The sequence below is a fragment of the Durio zibethinus genome, chromosome 8 (assembly GCF_047325235.1).
Source record: "Durio zibethinus cultivar Kanyao isolate XHJ-2024 chromosome 8, ASM4732523v1, whole genome shotgun sequence".
NCBI classification, from domain to species: domain Eukaryota; kingdom Viridiplantae; phylum Streptophyta; class Magnoliopsida; order Malvales; family Malvaceae; genus Durio; species Durio zibethinus.
In genome coordinates, this window is record NC_143169.1 from 2,072,801 (window position 1) to 2,091,882 (window position 19,082).

Below are 19,082 nucleotides of genomic sequence, written 5' to 3' on the forward strand. Positions count from 1 at the left end.
TTGTATGAGAGAGATATATCCATAACTTAGAATTTCATGTTGAAAGTGCATAGGCTAATCTGTAATGGTATTTTTATATCTCTTAGCACTTCTCTTTGGGTTTCATCAAAGGCTCGAACTATCATATGACTAGGCTTTATGTAAGATTCATCCACAGGTAGTTTTGCCAAAGTAGTCATGGGCATAACATTAATAGATGAGCCGTTATCGATCAAAACCTTAGCCATTATATGACTTTTACATTTTACAGTAATGTAAAGAGCTTTGGTACTTTCTTGACCTTTAAGAGAAATTTTTTCATTACTGAAAGAAATATAGTTTGAAATCATCAAATTACCAATAAGTTATTCCACGTACTCAATAGATACATTATGAGACACATATGCTTGATTGAGCACTTTTAGTAAAGCATTATGGTATGACTCTAAGCTTAGCAATAATGACAATAATGAAATTCTAGCTGGCATATTGTTCAATTGTTCTACTATGCTATACTCGTTATGTTTTATTAGCTTTAAAAATTCATAAGCTTCACTCTTAGAGACTGACTTCTGACATTCTTTATCTAAGATTACAACAAGATTATTCTAGCTTTTCTCTTCTTCTCTCACATTTACTTTCTCTTTTTTGGCTTTCTCTAAAGTTTCTAGAGTATAACATATTCCGCTTCGGGTCATACCTCTTACACCCATTATATTTACAGTATCTGGATTAATCATAATATCACAATTATCTTTCATGGTATTGCTTTATCATTCTGATATGAAAAATGACCATAAATTTTAATTGTCACTATTGGTTGAAAGATGAGTTTTATAGCCTTAGTGTCAGCTTTTCATCATAATAAGTAGTTACGGGTCTATGCACAAACTTATTCTTTGAATCAATGGTAGACACTTCAGCTTTCACCAAATCTTTTTTTTTTTCATAAAACTCTATTTGACCCATATCCATTATCTCTTACAATTCTTGACGAAATTGGTCATAACTTTCGATAGAGTGCCCTAAAACACCTTTATGATAGTCACATCTCTCAATTGAATTAACTTTTCTGGAGTAATTTTGAGGCTCTATTGATTTTAACATGCTAGCTTTGACTAAGGTTTCAAACACCTTAACCATCAGAGTTTTGACCTCTTCTATCTTTTTTTTTCACATAGTTTGCTTACTTATCAATCAAAGCATTTATTGATGGCCTAGTATGGTTTGGTAGAAGATTTACATTTGAAGTCCCTTGTTGGCTGGTCTCAAAGTTTAACACCCCTTTATTAATTAACCCTTGCATTTTAAGCTTTAAAATAGTACAGTTCTTAATGGAATGACCTAGGTTCCCATAGTGATAATCATAATGCGCATTGGGGTCATACCATTTGAAAAGTGAAGGTTTCAAGGGTTTAACAATACAGGAGCAAGTAAATGTTTCTCAACAAGTTAGAGGTATAAATCCATATATGTCATATGAATTGGTCAAAAGTAGATTTTTCTTGGGTATTTTTTAAAGCTCTCAGACCATTATTTGGACTAGGTCTTCATTTTGGTCTTGTAAGTGTAGCAGAATGATTATAAGAATAGGTGGGTGTCCGAAAAGATGGATGAACTGGTGGTTATAGTGGCTAATATGGTTGATATGGATAAGAGATAGAAGTAACATTATTTATGGGAGGATAATGGGTTTGGTACACTGAAGTGAGGTATGGAATGAAATATCTAAACTATTATCCCACATAATTCACCGCTTAGGTTTCATTTTCTTTCTTTTTTGGTGCTACACCTCTCTTTGCATTACTTGTTTCTCTTACATCGAGCTTGCTATTCTTTATAGCATTTTTAATAATCTCACATGATATCACCATATCTATAAAGTTCTTGATTGCATTGTCTATCAATCTCTCATAGTATGATACTTTTAGAGTGTTCACAAATAAGGTAGTTGTCTCTTTCTCGATGAGAGAAGGTTGAACTTGTGCAGCCACATCTCTCTATCTTTATGTATACTCTTTAAAATTTTTTATTACCTTTTTTTTGATACTCTATAGAGATAGATGATTTAGAACTAGATCCATAACATGTCGGTATTATGTAAGGAATGCCCTAGTGAGCTCATTCCAAGAATAAATACGAGTCCTATCTAATTGGACATACCATCTAGCTGTAGATCTCGTAAGGTTATCTTGAAATACGTGAATTAACAGCTTCTCATCACTAGCATGTGTTGTCATCTTACGATAATACATGGTGATATGGGTCATCGAGCATTTTGTGCCATCATATTTTTTAAATTTAAGGACCTTAAATTTAGGTGAAATGATCACGTCTAGGACCAAACATAGCTCGGTTGCATTCGTGAAGCCATAAAAATTCATTCTCTCTACGACCCTAAGTCTTTCTTCTAATACTATCATTTTCTGTTAGGCACTGGTATTTTTTACTTTTTCGAGTGTCTTTATCCCTAGCTTTTCTTTCTTCTTGGGATCATCCAAATCAAGAACCAAGATTGGCTTGATGGTTTTTCCATCATAACAGGAATAATAAAATTTTGAAATTGTCTTGGAATAAGTGTTGATGTCATTCCTGGATAAGGATTGAAATATCCACCGGGAGTAGGACTTTATGTTCTAGTTTCTTGAGAAGGTTGGGTCGATCGTGGCTCAAACCCTGAAGGATAAACAGGATCTACCATATCTGATGATTGCTCTTAAAAGCTGAGATTTCCTTCCACTACTTTTCTCTTATCAAGTTTCTTGAGCATATCCATTATTATACTAAGATCCCCTTTTAATTCTTCTTGAGCTTTTTTGATTCTCTCAAATCGACTGGTTTATTTTTGTTCCATGATTTTTGTTTGAGTCCTAATATTGTAAGAATGACGAGTAGGTTGAGTCAAAATTTTTGGTGGAAGAGTTATTCTTGAATCTTTATTACCATAAATTTTTTTTTAAAAAAATCAAAATGTCATATGTCAAAAATTTTATTTTATATTTTATATTTTTGTTTTAAAAAAAATGGTGCAGATGATGCATGAATGCAAGTGAGAAATATTTGCTCTTGGACAAATTCAACACTAAAAATTTTTCATTGATTCCATATAACTTTTATTACATAAGATTTGTCATCCTAGAATTATATCCATAAAAGCGTTTGATTTATTCATAATGGTCTTTTACCTCATCTAGAAAGTTCACTAGGTGTTGTCTATATTCTCTTATGAGATTGACCTTTCTTCTTAACGTTTCTATTTTTCAATCATCTCTCATACTTTTTTTACTACTTTGAAAACTTGACTGGTTATATGCTCTATGTATTGTTGTCTCTCTAAGCTTTCTGCTTTTCATTTCATGCTGGCATCTCTTTCTAAATCACATGTGAAGATCCAATCTTTTTTCTTTCTATGCCACTCATCTATTATTTTCGAAATATGGTGTTTATGGTCTTGTAGTTGTAACTTCAAACCTTGGATTATCTGGTGAAGTGATTCTTTTTTGTTCAGTACTTCAAGGTGTTTTCTTTTCTCTTTTGTGAGTAATGCTTTCAACATTTCCTTCTCTTTTTGGCATTCCACCAATCTTGTTAAAGCTGTAGAGTATAACCTCTTCCAATTCTGACATTCTTAAGAAATTCTGGTGGCCTCTTCTTGCTTTTCTTGAGCTTGACCCTTCAATTGGTTCATTTTTTCTCGAAGCTCATCCATTTCATGTTGTCGACCAATGTAAAACTTGGTGATTTTTCAGTTTTGAATTGAACTCACAATCTCTTATTTTCTTGGTGTAGATCTTTCAAATCATTGTTAGCCATATCTCTTCTTTTATGATATTTTTCAATTTGCTTTATTGTATTTCTACTTCATATTTCAACTGTCCCACCCTCTCGTAAAGTTTTAAATTTTTTCTCCTTATTTCTTCTTTCTCAGCTTCTAATTCTTTCTTAACAAGCTCAACTTCTGATAATTGCACTTTTATCAAAAGATTAGCTTATTGGTGTGAGCTATCATCAAGAGATAGTACTATGTCTTTAGGCTGCCTTGCTTTTCAAATATGATAATTATGAGTGACTTTATTGATGAGAGGTCCTAATCTCATTTTTTATGTTTTCTTCCATGCTTGGATTAGTTCCTCTGAGGTTTTTGGTGGATTCGATTTCTTGTAAGTGAATTCTACTTAGACTAGGTCATGAATGGCAGGAACAAACTACTTTGCACCAAATTACTTAAGCACCATCAATAGAGTGTAACTCATAACACCCCATAGCCCTAACAGCGGTATCAATGGCTCATTTTTTCCACAATACAATAAGGGCACAGTAGGCATCCAAGGCGTCATCCATTCAATTTCATCCTCGATAAGCCTTCGCAAGAATATAAACCACTATTTCTTGGTCTTCAATGTCGGCCATTGACTTTTATAGAACTCTTCGATTGATGCCTTGTACTGAAGATACGATTTTGAGAATACACTTTTCCCACACTTGAAATGACTTCTGACCCATACATATAATAATGGTGCACATCCTATAAATCATCCTTTTCCATTTTATCGATAAAAATTCAATGATCGGATGGTTTCTACTAAGACTATTGGTACATGATTAATTACTTGGATTTCAATTTGCTTGAAAAAATTCACCACAGTTATCTCAATATAACCCAAAGTCTTCAAGAAGATTATCATGCCATACAATGATAGAACAAACATAGCCATGACTTGATCATCATTTAAATGCTCTTGAATAAAATCTCAGAGAAAATCCCAACGGATACCGAGATGTTCACCTTTAGGCTTTGCAAAAAATCTATGGTGTTTACTTTTATCTCTATAAGCTTGGCCAACTTTTTACGATAACTTGATTTTGGCTTTCGGTAAATATTTTATCTGGACACTGTAGTTTATCCCAAGCAAAACCAAATACTCCTTAATAGTTGGCACCAAATACTCTTAATTAAAAGTGAAACATTTATAGAATGGATCCTAAAACTGTATAGCTGCCCTAACCAACAGTTCATCAATCACTAATAAAATGAGAGATGCAATTTACCCATACTTCTTGCAAAAACTTTCTTTTATTTCTTCATTTAACTGACCCCAGATGGCGGCTAAGTCTTTTAAATCATTTTGTGCGAGATACAAATACACTTTCTCGGGTAACTTTAACACATAACTAGTAGGTAAGCAATCTTTATTTTTTTGTTAGGCTTCCTTTGACCAAACATATACTTCATTATATAACTCACATGAGATATTGATAGAGGATGAGCAAATCTATAGTTTTACAGAATCCATGAAGACTTCTTAGGAGAAAGATATCCTAGAGTAAATACCTCGATGCAAGACTATATGATATGCTTAATGTGAAAAGCAAAAAGAAAACAAATTTAAGTTAGCGTAAGAATGTGGTTTGAGATTGAAAAGTTTTTTTTGTGATTTTTATTTTTGTTTGTTTTATTTTGTTTTCATTTTTGTTTGTGTTTTTTATTTCACACAACTTTTATTCCTACATACTTTGGTATTGAGCCTAGCAATCGTACAGCTTTAGGCTTGGAAGCTTATGTTCAAGTATGCCTAAGTCAACCTTAAACAAAGTTAAGTAGGTATGCACACAAAGAAGGTACTTAAAAAAATAATATAAGATTCTTTATTACTGAAAACAAACGTGGCTTTACATAAATATGCTTGAGTATCTTGGGTGGTTTATAAGATCACTAATTCTCATACATCATGTTTCTAAGGGGAAGGGGTACCCTTATTTATACATAAACCCCTATGGCCTATATGTGGCTATCATTTCCATTCTAGAGGGTTGTAAGGCTTTTAGACACATACTAGGTCGGTTGGGCAGTCTCTAGAAGGGGACTAGTTCTAGGCACTTCTATGGTGCATTAGTTCTAGAAGGCTTTCAGGCTCTCCTGGTAGAGTGCTCATGCCCAGGGCCTTTTTTAAGCTTTTTATCTAGTGCTACAGTATTTATGCCCACTTGCGCACTTATCCCTTCCAAAAGGTTTCTTACCCACCCCTTTGGTTTGGGTGATGTTCATTTAGAGCCTTCTCATATTCACTGCCCACCATTTTGGAGCTCTCTAGAATATTTTAGCATAAGGTCCATTGGCTCAACCTTAGGCAACTCTGGTAGGAACTTATCCTTGCGGCCTAATGTCAAAGTCTAGCCTCATTGAGCTGGTACTTAGGCCTTGGCTGTGCTGGCACTCACGCGAGGTGTGACATTCTCCCTCACTTGTTTTTTCGATGTCTTCATCACGTACACTTCATGGAACCTATTGATTTAATCTTGAAATTGCCATAATACCTCAATCGGCTCTCAGTTTGTTTCACTATCTAGCTAGTCTTTCTATTTTACCAAGTATTCATGCTTGGGTATGTGCTGCTTTTGTGGCATCACGTGGTCGGCTAGGATGCATTCAACTTCCCAATCATAAGAGGCTTTGATGCCTACTAGTGCTTTTTTTTATTGTCTTCAAGTGGGATCATTCAATTCTTTATGTTATGGTTTGAGCATACTTACATAAAAGACTAGATGTACCTTGAGCCTTGAAGGAAGCTCAAGCTTATATGCAACCTTACTTACTCGTTTAAGAACCTTGAAATCACCTTCGTACCAATGGGTAATTCTTTTGTGCAATCTTTGATTTTGCATCACCAAGTATAGCTTGACCAATACTAAGTTTCCTATTTGATATTAGACATCTCACCATTTTTTATCAGCTTATTTCTTTGATCATTTTGTTGCCTTGTGTAGATAGATTCAAACTAAATCGATTTGTTATTGCCATGCTTTAGCGAACTTGTAAGTTGTTAGCATTTATCCCGTGTACCCTGTGACAATCACACTCGATGTACATGGTTGTCGTTCGATCATGATCTCAAATGGACTTTGATGTGTAGCCTCGCCCCGCTGAAGGTTATAGAAGAATTGAGCTACATCCAGCAACTTGGGCTAATCTTATTGTGAGGTACTAACATAGTGCCGAAGATAAACTTTTAATAAAGTATTCACCCTCTTGGTTTGCCCATCCGTTTGAGGGTGTACACTAGTGGAGAACTTCAAGTTTGATCCTAGGAGCTTGAATAGTTCACTCTAGAACTTGTCTATAAACTACCCATCTCGATTACTAATGACGGATTAAGGAATGCCCCAATACTTGACCATATTCTTGAGGAACAATCGAGTCACTTTCTTCGTTAGGCATTCCTTGGTTGCTGGAATGAAGGTTTTATATTTGAAGAATCGATCCACCACTACAAAATGCTACCATACCTATCTACCTTGGGTAGACCAACTATAAAATCCATGGAAATACTTTCTCATAGGTGTTCAGGGATCGACAGTGGTTCTAAAAGGTTAACTGGTGACGTTTGCTTTATCTTATCTTGTTGGTACACAAGGTAAGTTTTGACATAAGCCTTCATATCATCTTTCATCTAAGGCCAGTAGTATCAGTCTTCAACAAGAGCTACAGTGGGATGCATACCTGGATGGCTTACCCATATTGAGTCATGAGACTCTTTCATGACTTTTTTTCGTAGCTTACCAAATTATGGGATGAAGAGTCGATTCCTTTTAGTGTGGAGCATATCATCTTTGAGCCAAAACTGTCTAGTCTTTCCTTGTTTTATATACTCGATCATTGTTTTGACTGTGGGGTCTTGGGTTAATCCTTTTTTGATGCATGCCACCCAGGGTTCTTTTGGCCTACTAATTGCTGCTAGTTCAACCTTACGACTAAGTGCATTAGCCATAACATTGGCCCTTTCTGGCTTGTACTATATAATGAAATCAAACTCGGCTAGAAATTCATGCTAATGTGCTTATTTGGGAGTAAGCTTTTTTTGACTTTGAAAGTAACTAGTCACCACATTGTCAGTCATAACCACAAACTTGTTCCTAACAAGTAATACCTCTATGTGCGTAAACAATGCACCACATCTATCATTTCTTTCTCTTAGACGGTATATCGACGCTCTGCATCATTGAATTTTTTACTCTTAAAGCCAATAAGGTGTTGGTCTTGCATTAATACACCACTAATGGCAAAGTTAGAGGCATCAGTGTGTAACTCAAATGGCTTGGTGTAGTCAGGAAGAGCTAAGACTGGCTCCTTGGTGACTGTTAGCTTCAGGTGGTTAAAAGCCTCTCGGCTTTCGGGATGCCATTCCTAAACTCTTTCCTTTTGAGCATCTCAGTTACAGGTGCTGTAATGGCTGAGTACCCCTTTACAAAGTGTCAATAATAATTTACCAAGCCAAGCAATGATCGTAACTTTAAGATCTTGGTTGGTGGTTCTCATTCTTGGATGGCCCTGATTTTGTCACCATTTATTTGGATCTAGCCATTCCTTACAATATGGCCTAAGAATGAGATCTTGTGCTAGGTGAATTACATTTCTCCTTCTTTACGTAAAGTTCATTCTCTCTTAGTACTTGGAATACTTATCGTAGGTGCTCCACATTCTCTTTGAGCGTTTGGCTATTGACAATAATGTCATCAAGGTATACCATAACAAATCGATCAAGGAAGGGTTATAGTTCTTTGTTTATTAGGGTGCAAAATGTTATGGGCACATTCGTGAGACCGAAAGGCATGATTAGGAATTTGTATGCCCTATAGTGAGTTACACATGCTATCTTCGATTTATCCTCTTCAGCTATCTTTACTTGATAGTATCCTGACCTTAGATCCAACTTGGTGATCCATCATGCTCCTTCTAATTGGTCGAATAAGTTGATAATAAGAGAAATGGGATATTTGTTCTTTATTATGAGCTTGTTTAGTGCCCTATAGTCAATGCACATTCATAAAGACCCATCATACTTTCACTGAAACATAATTGGCACACCATATAGAGCTTTAGAGGGCCTGATAAACCCTATATCTAGAAGTTCTTGGAGTTGTCTCCTTAGTTCCTGTAGTTCTAGGGATGACATCTTGTATGGGGCTTAGGCTGGTGGCCTAGCATTGGGCATCAGCTTTATGTTGTGGTTTACCTCTTTTTTGGGTGGTAACCTTTTGAGCAAATCGATAAACATGACATTCTTGAAGGATTCTAATACCTCTAGCACCACCAAGGGGGTGTTGTCTTTCGGTCTTTAAGGCTCATACCCGTTTAGTGCCACTAAAAAAATAGGCTCTTTCTTGCGTATGCCCTTGGCGAGTTAGATGGTAGATAATGTCTTGGTTCTTGTCCCTTGCTCACATTTCATCAGAACAATACATTAGCACTATTGATCCAAAATGCAAATGCAGTTGGTAAAGAAAACAAAGAGTGTGTTTATCCTTTCAAGAAAATCCAAATTGATAACAAAGTCATAGTCATCGAGAGGGATTACAATTATGGATTCCTTACTTTTCCACGTTTCAATCGTAACTTAACTCTTTATGCCATGCCTATAATTGAAACTTTTTTAGAGTTGATGGTCTTAATCCATCCAACTTCTTTCTTGACCTTGAGCCCAAGTCTCTTGGCCATTCTTTCAAACATGAAAAGGTTCAACACACCTGTGTTTACTAGGGCATTCAAATGCTTGCCCACTACTGAGATCTTGACAAACATGAGTCCCTTTCTCTTATTCATATTCTTTGTTAAGGTAAAACTTAGCATGATCAAGCTAAGCTTCATTCCCTCTCTCTCGGGTTGCTCATCGTGTCCCTTAACAATGGCATAAGCTTAGCTCTATTAGGATAGTCCCTGGCTCAGTGTGGACCATCATATAGAAAATAGGTCATAGGTTTTATTCTTTGACCACTTGGCCTTCTTCTTGTCCCATTTCTTGGTGGACTTCCACTTTTAGGTTGAAGGCTTGTCACCTCTACTCTTATCCTTGTCTCCTCCACCTTTGCCCTTGTCTTTGGGCTTGAAAGACTCAAACTTTTCTTATTTCCTGAATTCCACTAAGAATTTAACGACAGTCATGATTCGAGTGAGATCTTAAACACTGATCCTTCTTAGTTCTTGCTTGGCCCATAGCTTGAGACTGTCCAAGAATGTGAAAAGTGCCTCTTTCTCCCTAATGTTGGGAATTTAGAGTATGAGTACGGAGAACTCTCTAACATATTCTCATACCTTTCCACGTTGGTTGAGTCGCATAGTTTAGCACGTGCCTCCTCTGCAGTATACTATAGGTAAAACTGATGCCTAAACTCCCTTTGGAACTCTTCCCGTGTTTTAATGGTAGCACTTTCATGCCTAACCTCTTTTGACCTACGATGCCACCATAGGAGAGCAATATCCTTAAGATACATAAATACGGTGCTTATCTTAACAGTATTTTCCTCAATGCACATTACACGAAAATATTACTCCATGCCTCATAAAAAATTATCTACATCCTTTGCAGACCGTGTTCCCTTAAACTTTTTTAGCTTGAGAACCTTCACCCTCGTCCTAAGAACCACTACCAGTGCACTACCCCTTATGGTTGACTCGCACGCGAAGAGCTTCCTTTTGAGCCGTTTCATTTCCTCCTTCATGGCCTCTACCAAAGCCTCTAGGGTGAAATTCTTATGGGTAAGGCTTTCGATGTCTTTGGATAGAGTTTGCTTTAACTTTTCATGATCTCCTTTCCCATTGAGACCAACTCTTCTATTTGGTTTTCATGCTTGTCCTACATTTTAGCCATGGCCAACTCCATCTTGGCCAAATGAGCATCAAAGGTTAACATTATGTCACTTTTCTTGCCCTTTTTAGTAGCGTGAGTCTTGTGAGCCTCTTGCCTCTTAGCGTGCTGATGACTCATTTCTAAAGTAGACATTGCCTTAGATTGAAAGTGCATCAAACCTAACTTTGATACCAACTGTCATGTGCTTTAGTCTTGAGCCTAGCAATCGTGCGACCTTAGGATTGGAAACTTATGTTCAAGTTTGCCTAAGTTAGCCTTAAATAAAGTTAAGTGAGTATGCATACAAAGAAGGCACTTGGGAAAAGAATATAAGATTCTTTATTGTTAAAAACAAACATAGCTTTATACAAATGTGCTTGAGTATCTTAGGTGGCTTACAAGATCACTAATTCTCATACACTATGTTCCTAAAGGGAAGGGGTACCCCTATTTATACATAAACCCCCATGGCCTATGTGTGGCTATCATTTTCATTCTAAAGGGTTCCAAGGCTTCTGGACACATACTTGGTTTGTTAGGCAATCTCTAGAAAAGGACTGGTTTTAGGCACTTTTGTGGTGCACTAGTTCCAGAAGGCTTCTAGGCTCTCATGGCAGAATGCCTATGCCCATGGCCTTCCTGAAGCTTTTCTGTCTGGGTGCTACAGTATTTATGCCCACTTGCGCATTTGTCCCTTCCAAAAGGTTTCTTGCCTGCCCCTTTGGCTTGAGTGATGCTCATCTAGAGCCTTTTCATGTCCACTGCCCACACCACCATTCTGGAGCTTTCTAGAATCTTCTGGCACAAGGTCCATTAGCTCAACCTCAGGTAACTTTGGTAGGAACTCATTCTTGTGGCCTGGTGCTGAGGGTTTGGCCTTTTTGTGTTGGTGCTCAGGCCTTGGCTGTGTTGGCACTCACGAGGGGTGTGACATAGTTTTCTAAAAAAAAATGGGTGAAACTCTACCTAAGGTTAGCTTCTTATGGCTTATTATATGCTTGGTTCGGGTTGATACATTTCTAAAAGTTCCTAAATTGTTTCTCACTGTCATCCATTCTGGACTAGTAAGGCACTCTGATCCTCACCCATTATAGGCTATGAATAGAAATGGTTTAATTTGAGTGAAAGTATTTCGCTTGCCATTGCAGAGGTTATCACCTTACGAGGGCATAAGTACTTTACTTTCTCCTATAAGGGATAAAGCCCAGGTATAGAGCTCATGTATGAGATATATCATGTCATTGTGTGTGCATATGTTTTCTAATTTATTAATAATAATACATATAAAAAAATAAAGCATAAAGGCATAGTAAAAGAAATGCATGTGAAAATTTTTTTTTCATTTTCGATTTGTTTTTTTATTTTTGATTTTTTTTAAAGGAATCAAAATCTAGAAACTTAAAACTAAATACCGATTAAGACTATTTAAAGCAAAATTGAGGAGATAATACGTAGTTAATTTTAGCTTGACTCTCAAAAAATAAATATCCCTAGTGGAGTCGCCAAGCTATCGTAACGATTTATGTTTGTCCGACGAATTTGAAAATAAAATAAAAAATAATGGAGTCACCACCAATCTTTTTTGGCTAGATGCGATTGGCCACTTATTAAAACATAACCTTTTAATGAAATCTTAAAATTAATTAAAATTATTAAAAAGATAATTTTAGGGTCTGTGCAATAGTTTGGGTTTAGGAGTCAATTATATGTGAGAAAAGATTAGCACCCTTACAATACTTGTTTAAAATGATACTGATTAATTACGTGTTATTTGTTGATTTTGATAAAAATAGTCTTATTTTCGATGTTTGAAAAATAATTTCCTTGGTTTCTTTTGTTTATTGAAATTTTGATTTTTTCTTTTATTATTGTTCCATATTTATTGTTCAAATTTTATTTGAGAAAAATAAATTAGAACACTTTTATTGAAATAATTCTTAAAATATTCCAATATGTTGGTAACATTAGAAGAACTCATTTTCACCTAGAGATTTCTTAGGCATTGCTTTCGGAATACCTTAGAATACTATCCTTGGAGGCTCGAATTTACTTTTGGCAAAAACTTTATTAAGCATGCAATGCAAAATGCTGATATGTTGATGCATGTATTTTATTCTCTTTTTTAGAAAATTTATTGATTGTTTTATTTGATTTCTTTTTATTTAAATTTTTGAAGAAAAAAAGAAATTTTTATTATATTGAAGTTTTTCTATAAATATTCTAATACATTGATAATATTTAAAGAAATCTTCCCACCTAGGGATTTCGTAAAGCATTACGACTCGAAATACTTTTAGAATCTCATCATTGGATAAAATTTCCTTTTTTTCATTTATATTATTATTATTATTATTAATTTATTAGTAAAAAGAAAAATTTTTATTGTGTTAAAATTTTTTTTATAAATATTCCAATACACTGGTAGTATTTAAAAAAAATCTTTTCATTTAGAGATTTTATGGATATCACTACTTGGAGTACCTTTGAATTTTATCATTGGATAAAAAATTCTTTTTCTTATATTTTTATTATTTTATAAGGTTTATTCTAAAATTAACAAAATTATCAAAAATTTTTATTATATATCATCATTTACTTTTGTTAATTATTATTATAAAACAACAAAATTTTATTCTGGTAAATTTAAACATTTTTAATGCATAAATATTAATAATAAAATTTAAAATTACAAAAATAATATGTAAAAAAATTAAAAATTTTTTTTTATTTGAACCGGACCGGTTAATGGTCTAGTCAAAGCGCGGTCTGGTCTAGTGGTTTAGTTTGGTTAGGTCGATTTAGCGTTAGCGATTTCGGGATGGTCCGGTTCGATCTGGATCAGTTCAGCTGGACCAGTTAAAGGTTGAAAAAGAAGTGGGTCATTGAATCGGGTACGTGAACTTTGGGTCAAGTCACGGGTTGACGCACGGATCCTCAGGGGCTAAAACGACGTCATTTTGGTTTTCATTGAAAACAACGTCGTTTTGGTTATGGTGATTTATATAAAACATAAAAAAATTTTTGAACTCATTTGTCGTCATCGCTGCTGCCACTGGTCATCGGCCACTATCGTTAGTGATTGAAAAACTTTCAAAATTCACTAAATACTCCTTCTAGCCTCCGGAGTCCAGATCTAAGCCTAATTTTAAGAAAATAGGCTCCAAACGATACAGATCTGGCCTGGAAGGTTTGGCTGAATTTTTTTTTTGTGTTTGTGTTTTTTTTTTTTAAATACTGGCGCTAAGTTCCCTTACCTTGAGGACTATAGTTTTTGTTCCCCTTTTTTTTTTATAGAAAGCTTTTTTTTATTTTGAAATTTTTTGGCAGGTTTTTTTCGATCCTCTTTCTTTTTTGTGCAGATAATGAGCTCTATTTATAGAGCTTTCTAGGATTCAAATCTCATATTTTCAACCCGAAATCCACGCTATCAAGTTAGGTAAGGTGCAGGCGACTGTTGATGGTGACGGTGGCTGGGATTTTGGACTTTTGGGGAGGGTGCATTTAATGCATTCATATTTTTTTGTCCAACTGAACTAGATAAGGAAAGAAGAAGAAAGAAAAATAAAGAAAGAAAAATAAAAAATATATAATAATAATAATAATACAAATTGGTGTTTACAATGAGCATGATTAACCTTCTCACCTTATGCGAAATTCAGAAACCATTGGACCTGTTTTGCTATCTATCCCCTCGTTGGCCTAATAATGTGAACTGGGTCAAAGCCACTTTTAGCTTTTTCAACCAAGACACGAAGCCTATCATGTTGTTTGATGTCAACGGCTCTTTTTATTTTAAAGAATTTTTACCATTTAGTTTAAGTTCGGATTGTTCACTTGAATTTTTTTAAATTTTTGTTTTAGTTGGTCTGGAGTTTGTAACTTTTGTAATAAATTTTTAAAACAGTAACGCAAATTTCATAAGAGATTTATTTGAGATTCGTTAAATATTAATTGATGAAAACAAATATTTACAAAAAAAAATTAAAAGAAAATGAATTTTTAATGATTAAGTTTGACTTGCAAAAGAAAAATTAAAAAAAAAGGAGATTTTTAATAGATAAGTATATATGCTTATAAATGGATGAAATCTTTACAAGATTAGGTATAAAAAAAATATAAAAGAGTTGTAGATTTTTATAGGATAAACATCTCATAAGACTATTAAAGATTTATATCTTATGAGTATATCTTATAAGTGTGTATATTTAAATATGAAGATTTATATCTTATGAGTGTGTATGTTTAAATGTTTGTGAGTAGATTAAAAGAGACTGAGAGAGTTCACATAAGTATGATGAATGAGTGCACATGAATATGTGTTTGTTTTGATTAAAAATATTTTATAAGATTAAAAGAGATTAAGAGTGTCTATGGTATTAATTGTTGAGTGGTTGATATGATTTGATTATAGATTTGTAATTTTTTATAATTAATAGATTTTATTTTTTATCCGTGGATATAAATCAATTGAATCGAATCATATTAAATTATTACTTTTTGTGTGATTAATTGATTATTCTAGTTTGGATGACTGATTGGATTGAAATCTTTTACTTAATAAGTGATATCAGAACTACGGTGATCTTCAACAATTAAGGCATCAAATTAATCGATAATGTTGATTGTGACGCTTAATAAATAAAATTTCAAAGGAAAACGAAATCCATATTAAGAATTGTTGTTTCGTTTGGACTTTTTTTTTTTTTTTTTTGCATTTTTTTATTTTGACATTTTTGCTAGTATGGTTTCTTAATTAACTAATTTTGGAGGATTGTTGTTACTGACCTTATCTACTACAATCAAGCTCTACTGATCAACCAACAGAAATAAGAAATGCAGTGATGAAGTTTCTGCAAGAAAGAAGAAGAACAAAGAAAAAGAGAGAAGACAGAGAAAATAGAGAGAATAAAGAAAGAAGAGAGAGAGAGTCTAGAATTTAAGAATTCTGTTCTAAAATTCATTCCCTTGCATCTCTATCATGTTCACCATTTTATATTCATTACAACCGCAATTCCTCAGCTATTTACTCGCTACAAAATAACAAATTTTGGTTGGCTCCTTGCAAGACTGTTGACGACTCTATGACTACTAAAATGGGTTTCTATGGTTAGGATGGTCCCCACGGCCTACTCCATTTCAGCTCATATCAATTGCTTTATTCTTGTTTTTTTCAATGTTGATAAGAGAATTAAGTTGGAGACAATTCAGAGTGAAGCAGGGAAGAAGCTACCGAGGAAGTCTGGAAGAGCTCCTGATGATATTTCTAGTGTTGTTCTTGTCGAAAAGCATAGGTAACGTTTATAGCCCAATTTCTAATTAGGATGATTGGCTTCATTTTAGCCGCTGGGCAACGGAGTTTTCCACTTGTGCACTTTTGTTTTGCAAGAAATGTACTGTGGAGAAGGATTTTGAATGCAATTTTTCCTCCTTTCTGTGCAAAGAATATAAAAGGAAGTTCCTGATCTCTAATTCAATATGTACAACAATCTTTCCATTAGAATTAATTAAACAGCGAACAATGAGTAAATGATGCATCATTGTAATCTAATTGTGGTTCTTTACGTTACAAAGAAGAGTCATCAAACTCCTCCCTTTTGACTCTCGTCAAAATGTGCCCAAGAATAGAATGTTTTGTTCACATTCACATTGTACATAAAAACAGATGAAATGAGAGTTTCTGGTATCATATTGTGCTGCCTGGAAAAGAGGCAATTGAGCTGATACAAAAATGGTCTTGAGAGGTTTGCTTTTATAAAGTCTGACCTTCAAATAGCCTAGATAAGCCAATTGCATATCTGTCAAAATGCCAGAAAGTTAGCTGAAGTTGGATTAGTTTCAATGTCAAAATCTTCAATAGATCTTTTAGTTATTTACCCGACAAGCAAAAGGACTAAGGCAATAACCAATAACAGATACTGGTAGCATTTGTGCCTTGGAATTTTACGTTTTATCTCATATCCAGGTGGAATGTGCTTGTGGCTTACATATCCAAACTGAGGGCGCATTAGAAGTATAAATCCGGCAAGAAATCCAGAGATAAATCCTCCTATATGAGCTGAATTGTCCACATGAGGGAGAAATCCGACAGCTAGATTCAGGGAAATAATCAACAACATGGTCGACAGAGATTGACACTGGATAGAAAAGAGTTAGAACTCTCTACTCTGAAATTAAACTGCTGTTATTCTGTTAGCTTATCATAGTCTGAGAGCATTCTGATTTTATTAGACAAGTTAAAATCTTGTACAGCATACAGTTTTTACCTTGTTTGTATAGTTTGTCCAGTTTGTAATGAGCTCTGAAAGCATGGCTCCCAACAGCCCGAAAAGTGCACCTGATGCACCGACAGATATGGTTTGTCTCCGACCAGGAGTTACAGCAGACCTCAAACTCCCACCAAAGCCAGAAAGCATATATAAGAGTCCAATTCTCACTGCAATGTTAAAGTAACTGAGAATTAGTTACCTTATTAAAGGTCAGTTGTTGCATTTACTGATTCAGTTCTTACAGAATCCAAATTCTTGCTCCATTCGGATTCCTATGAATAAAAGGCTCATCATATTAGCTAGTAAATGGATGACTCCAGCATGAAGCCATATGCAGGATATAAGGCGCCAAGCTTGGTTGCTCTCTACCACTAGTTTCCAATCAAGGGCTCCTAGTTCCTTTAGCCTGTGAAAACCAAAGTTATATGTTGGACGTTAAATAACATAATAGAACTCTGGTTGACTGCTGGATATATAGATTATCACCAGCTGAATCTATTTCAGCATTCTATCCTTGGAGTTTCTTTGGTATTAACCAAAGCATACATGTCTTTTGAATTTTAAATCTATCTTTCCACTGATGACATTTCTTCTGGGAATGATTTTAAAAAGGTCATTTTCCATACAGCAAGAATACAAAATGATAGACCATAAACCTAGTAACCTTATTTTTTGGTACAAAAGAGGTCCAAGGGACAGGGGAAAGGGTTGTGCAGGTGCTGCGATTTGAACTTTGAATTTGCTAATGACACCTCTTAAACGTAACATGAACCGACTGTGCTAATCCCTTGGTTCAACACCAGCAACCTCTTTGAACAACCTAATTTTGTATTGAAGTTTTGACAACATATGGTTAATATTCCAAAACATTTGAAGATCATAGGAATATCTAGCATAAAGCAGGGTATAAATCCTGGTTTGGTGCCAGAGCAGAACATACTCTCATGAATCAGGACATTACTCTGGTTATCTGTGCATTGTACAATGATAAATAGAAACAACTTTGCAAGTTATGTAAAACGGTACGTAAAAGTTAACTAAATGAATATACAATTGATCATTGATCAAGTGAGGCACTATATCTTAATGTTGCTGACAATTATAATTATGCTTAGTTATCAATAAATTGGAGTGCAAATTAATTATTGCATTGTGGCCACTGGAACTTAAATCTGCTTCAATTTTTAGCCTCCAGTGGTACAGGAAAAAATGCCTAATGGGAAGAGATATTGGATTTATCTCAAATTTTATTAAAGCAGCATTGCTTTCATGAACATTCTGATCTTCGATAATTGGCAGAAGAAAGCAAGAAAGAATCAATCAAAAAATTTTAAGAACAATGTTAATTCATTGATTAATTAAGAAATAAAAGGGTGAGCACCAGGATTAACTAGACAACACAAAAAATAAGAGAGAAGGAAATTCATACGTGATTAATGAAGGGCCTAGAAGAGGGTTATCCTTAAAAGACTGAAAAGAAAACCTCCCTAGATAATCATAGAATAGACAGTTCTCTGGCCCGGTTGTCGCTGGACAATCATTGATGTACATAGTGACAACAAACATCACAATGTTAGCCACAAATACGAGAGGCAGGAGCCACGCAAACCATGGTTCCGGAGCTGGGGGTGAAAACTTTGGTGGAGGAGGTGGTCGCCTCCTATGATGTGGCTTGTAGTTGTTCGTTCCTGCCTCGATATCAGAGGATGGTGATTGTGGCGGCAGCCCCTTCCCCATGGTCGTGAGGAAGAGACGACGAAAGGGCTGTCAACGCCAACGTTGGAAAGGGTGGTGGGGATGCTATTATGCTTCCCCAGAAAGGGAAAGAAAGACAGAGGAAATGACGAGGATTTGGGTGGCAAGGAACGAGTTTTGCTAGGTGGGTAGAGTTGGTTAAAAAGTTTGGTGTTTTTCCTGCTTGTACAACTTTTTTTTTGGGCAAAACGACCTCACCCTGTGCATGCCATCATGAAAGGCTAGAACTGTTTATTGGACGGGCCAAGCTGAATTTGAGTAAGTCAATGCAATTCGAGTCATTTCGAATTTTAAAAATTCAGGTCAATTTTAAGTTCGAGTTTTTCAGGTTTGGATTGTTTTAAGTTCTAAGTCATTTTAAATTCGGTCGTTTCAATTATGGATTATTTTATTTTGAATGTTTTAAGTTTGACGTTTTTTTATTTGAGTTTGGATTATTTCAAATTTAATTTATTAATTT

The 19,082-nt window shown here is 34.9% G+C and overlaps 1 protein-coding gene across 1 annotated transcript; it reads right to left on the reverse strand.

Moving 5' to 3' along the window:
- Positions 1–16,090: 16,090 nt before the first annotated feature.
- LOC111278606 (RHOMBOID-like protein 5) lies at positions 16,091–18,875 on the reverse strand. The gene is made up of 5 exons (XM_022865213.2): positions 18,297–18,875; positions 17,110–17,273; positions 16,865–17,034; positions 16,476–16,735; positions 16,091–16,396 (listed from the first exon to the last, which is right to left on the reverse strand). Exons 1-5 carry the CDS (start codon positions 18,602–18,604, stop codon positions 16,351–16,353), a joined length of 948 nt encoding a protein of 315 aa, XP_022720948.1. The 5' UTR covers positions 18,605–18,875; the 3' UTR covers positions 16,091–16,350.
- Positions 18,876–19,082: the final 207 nt, after the last annotated feature.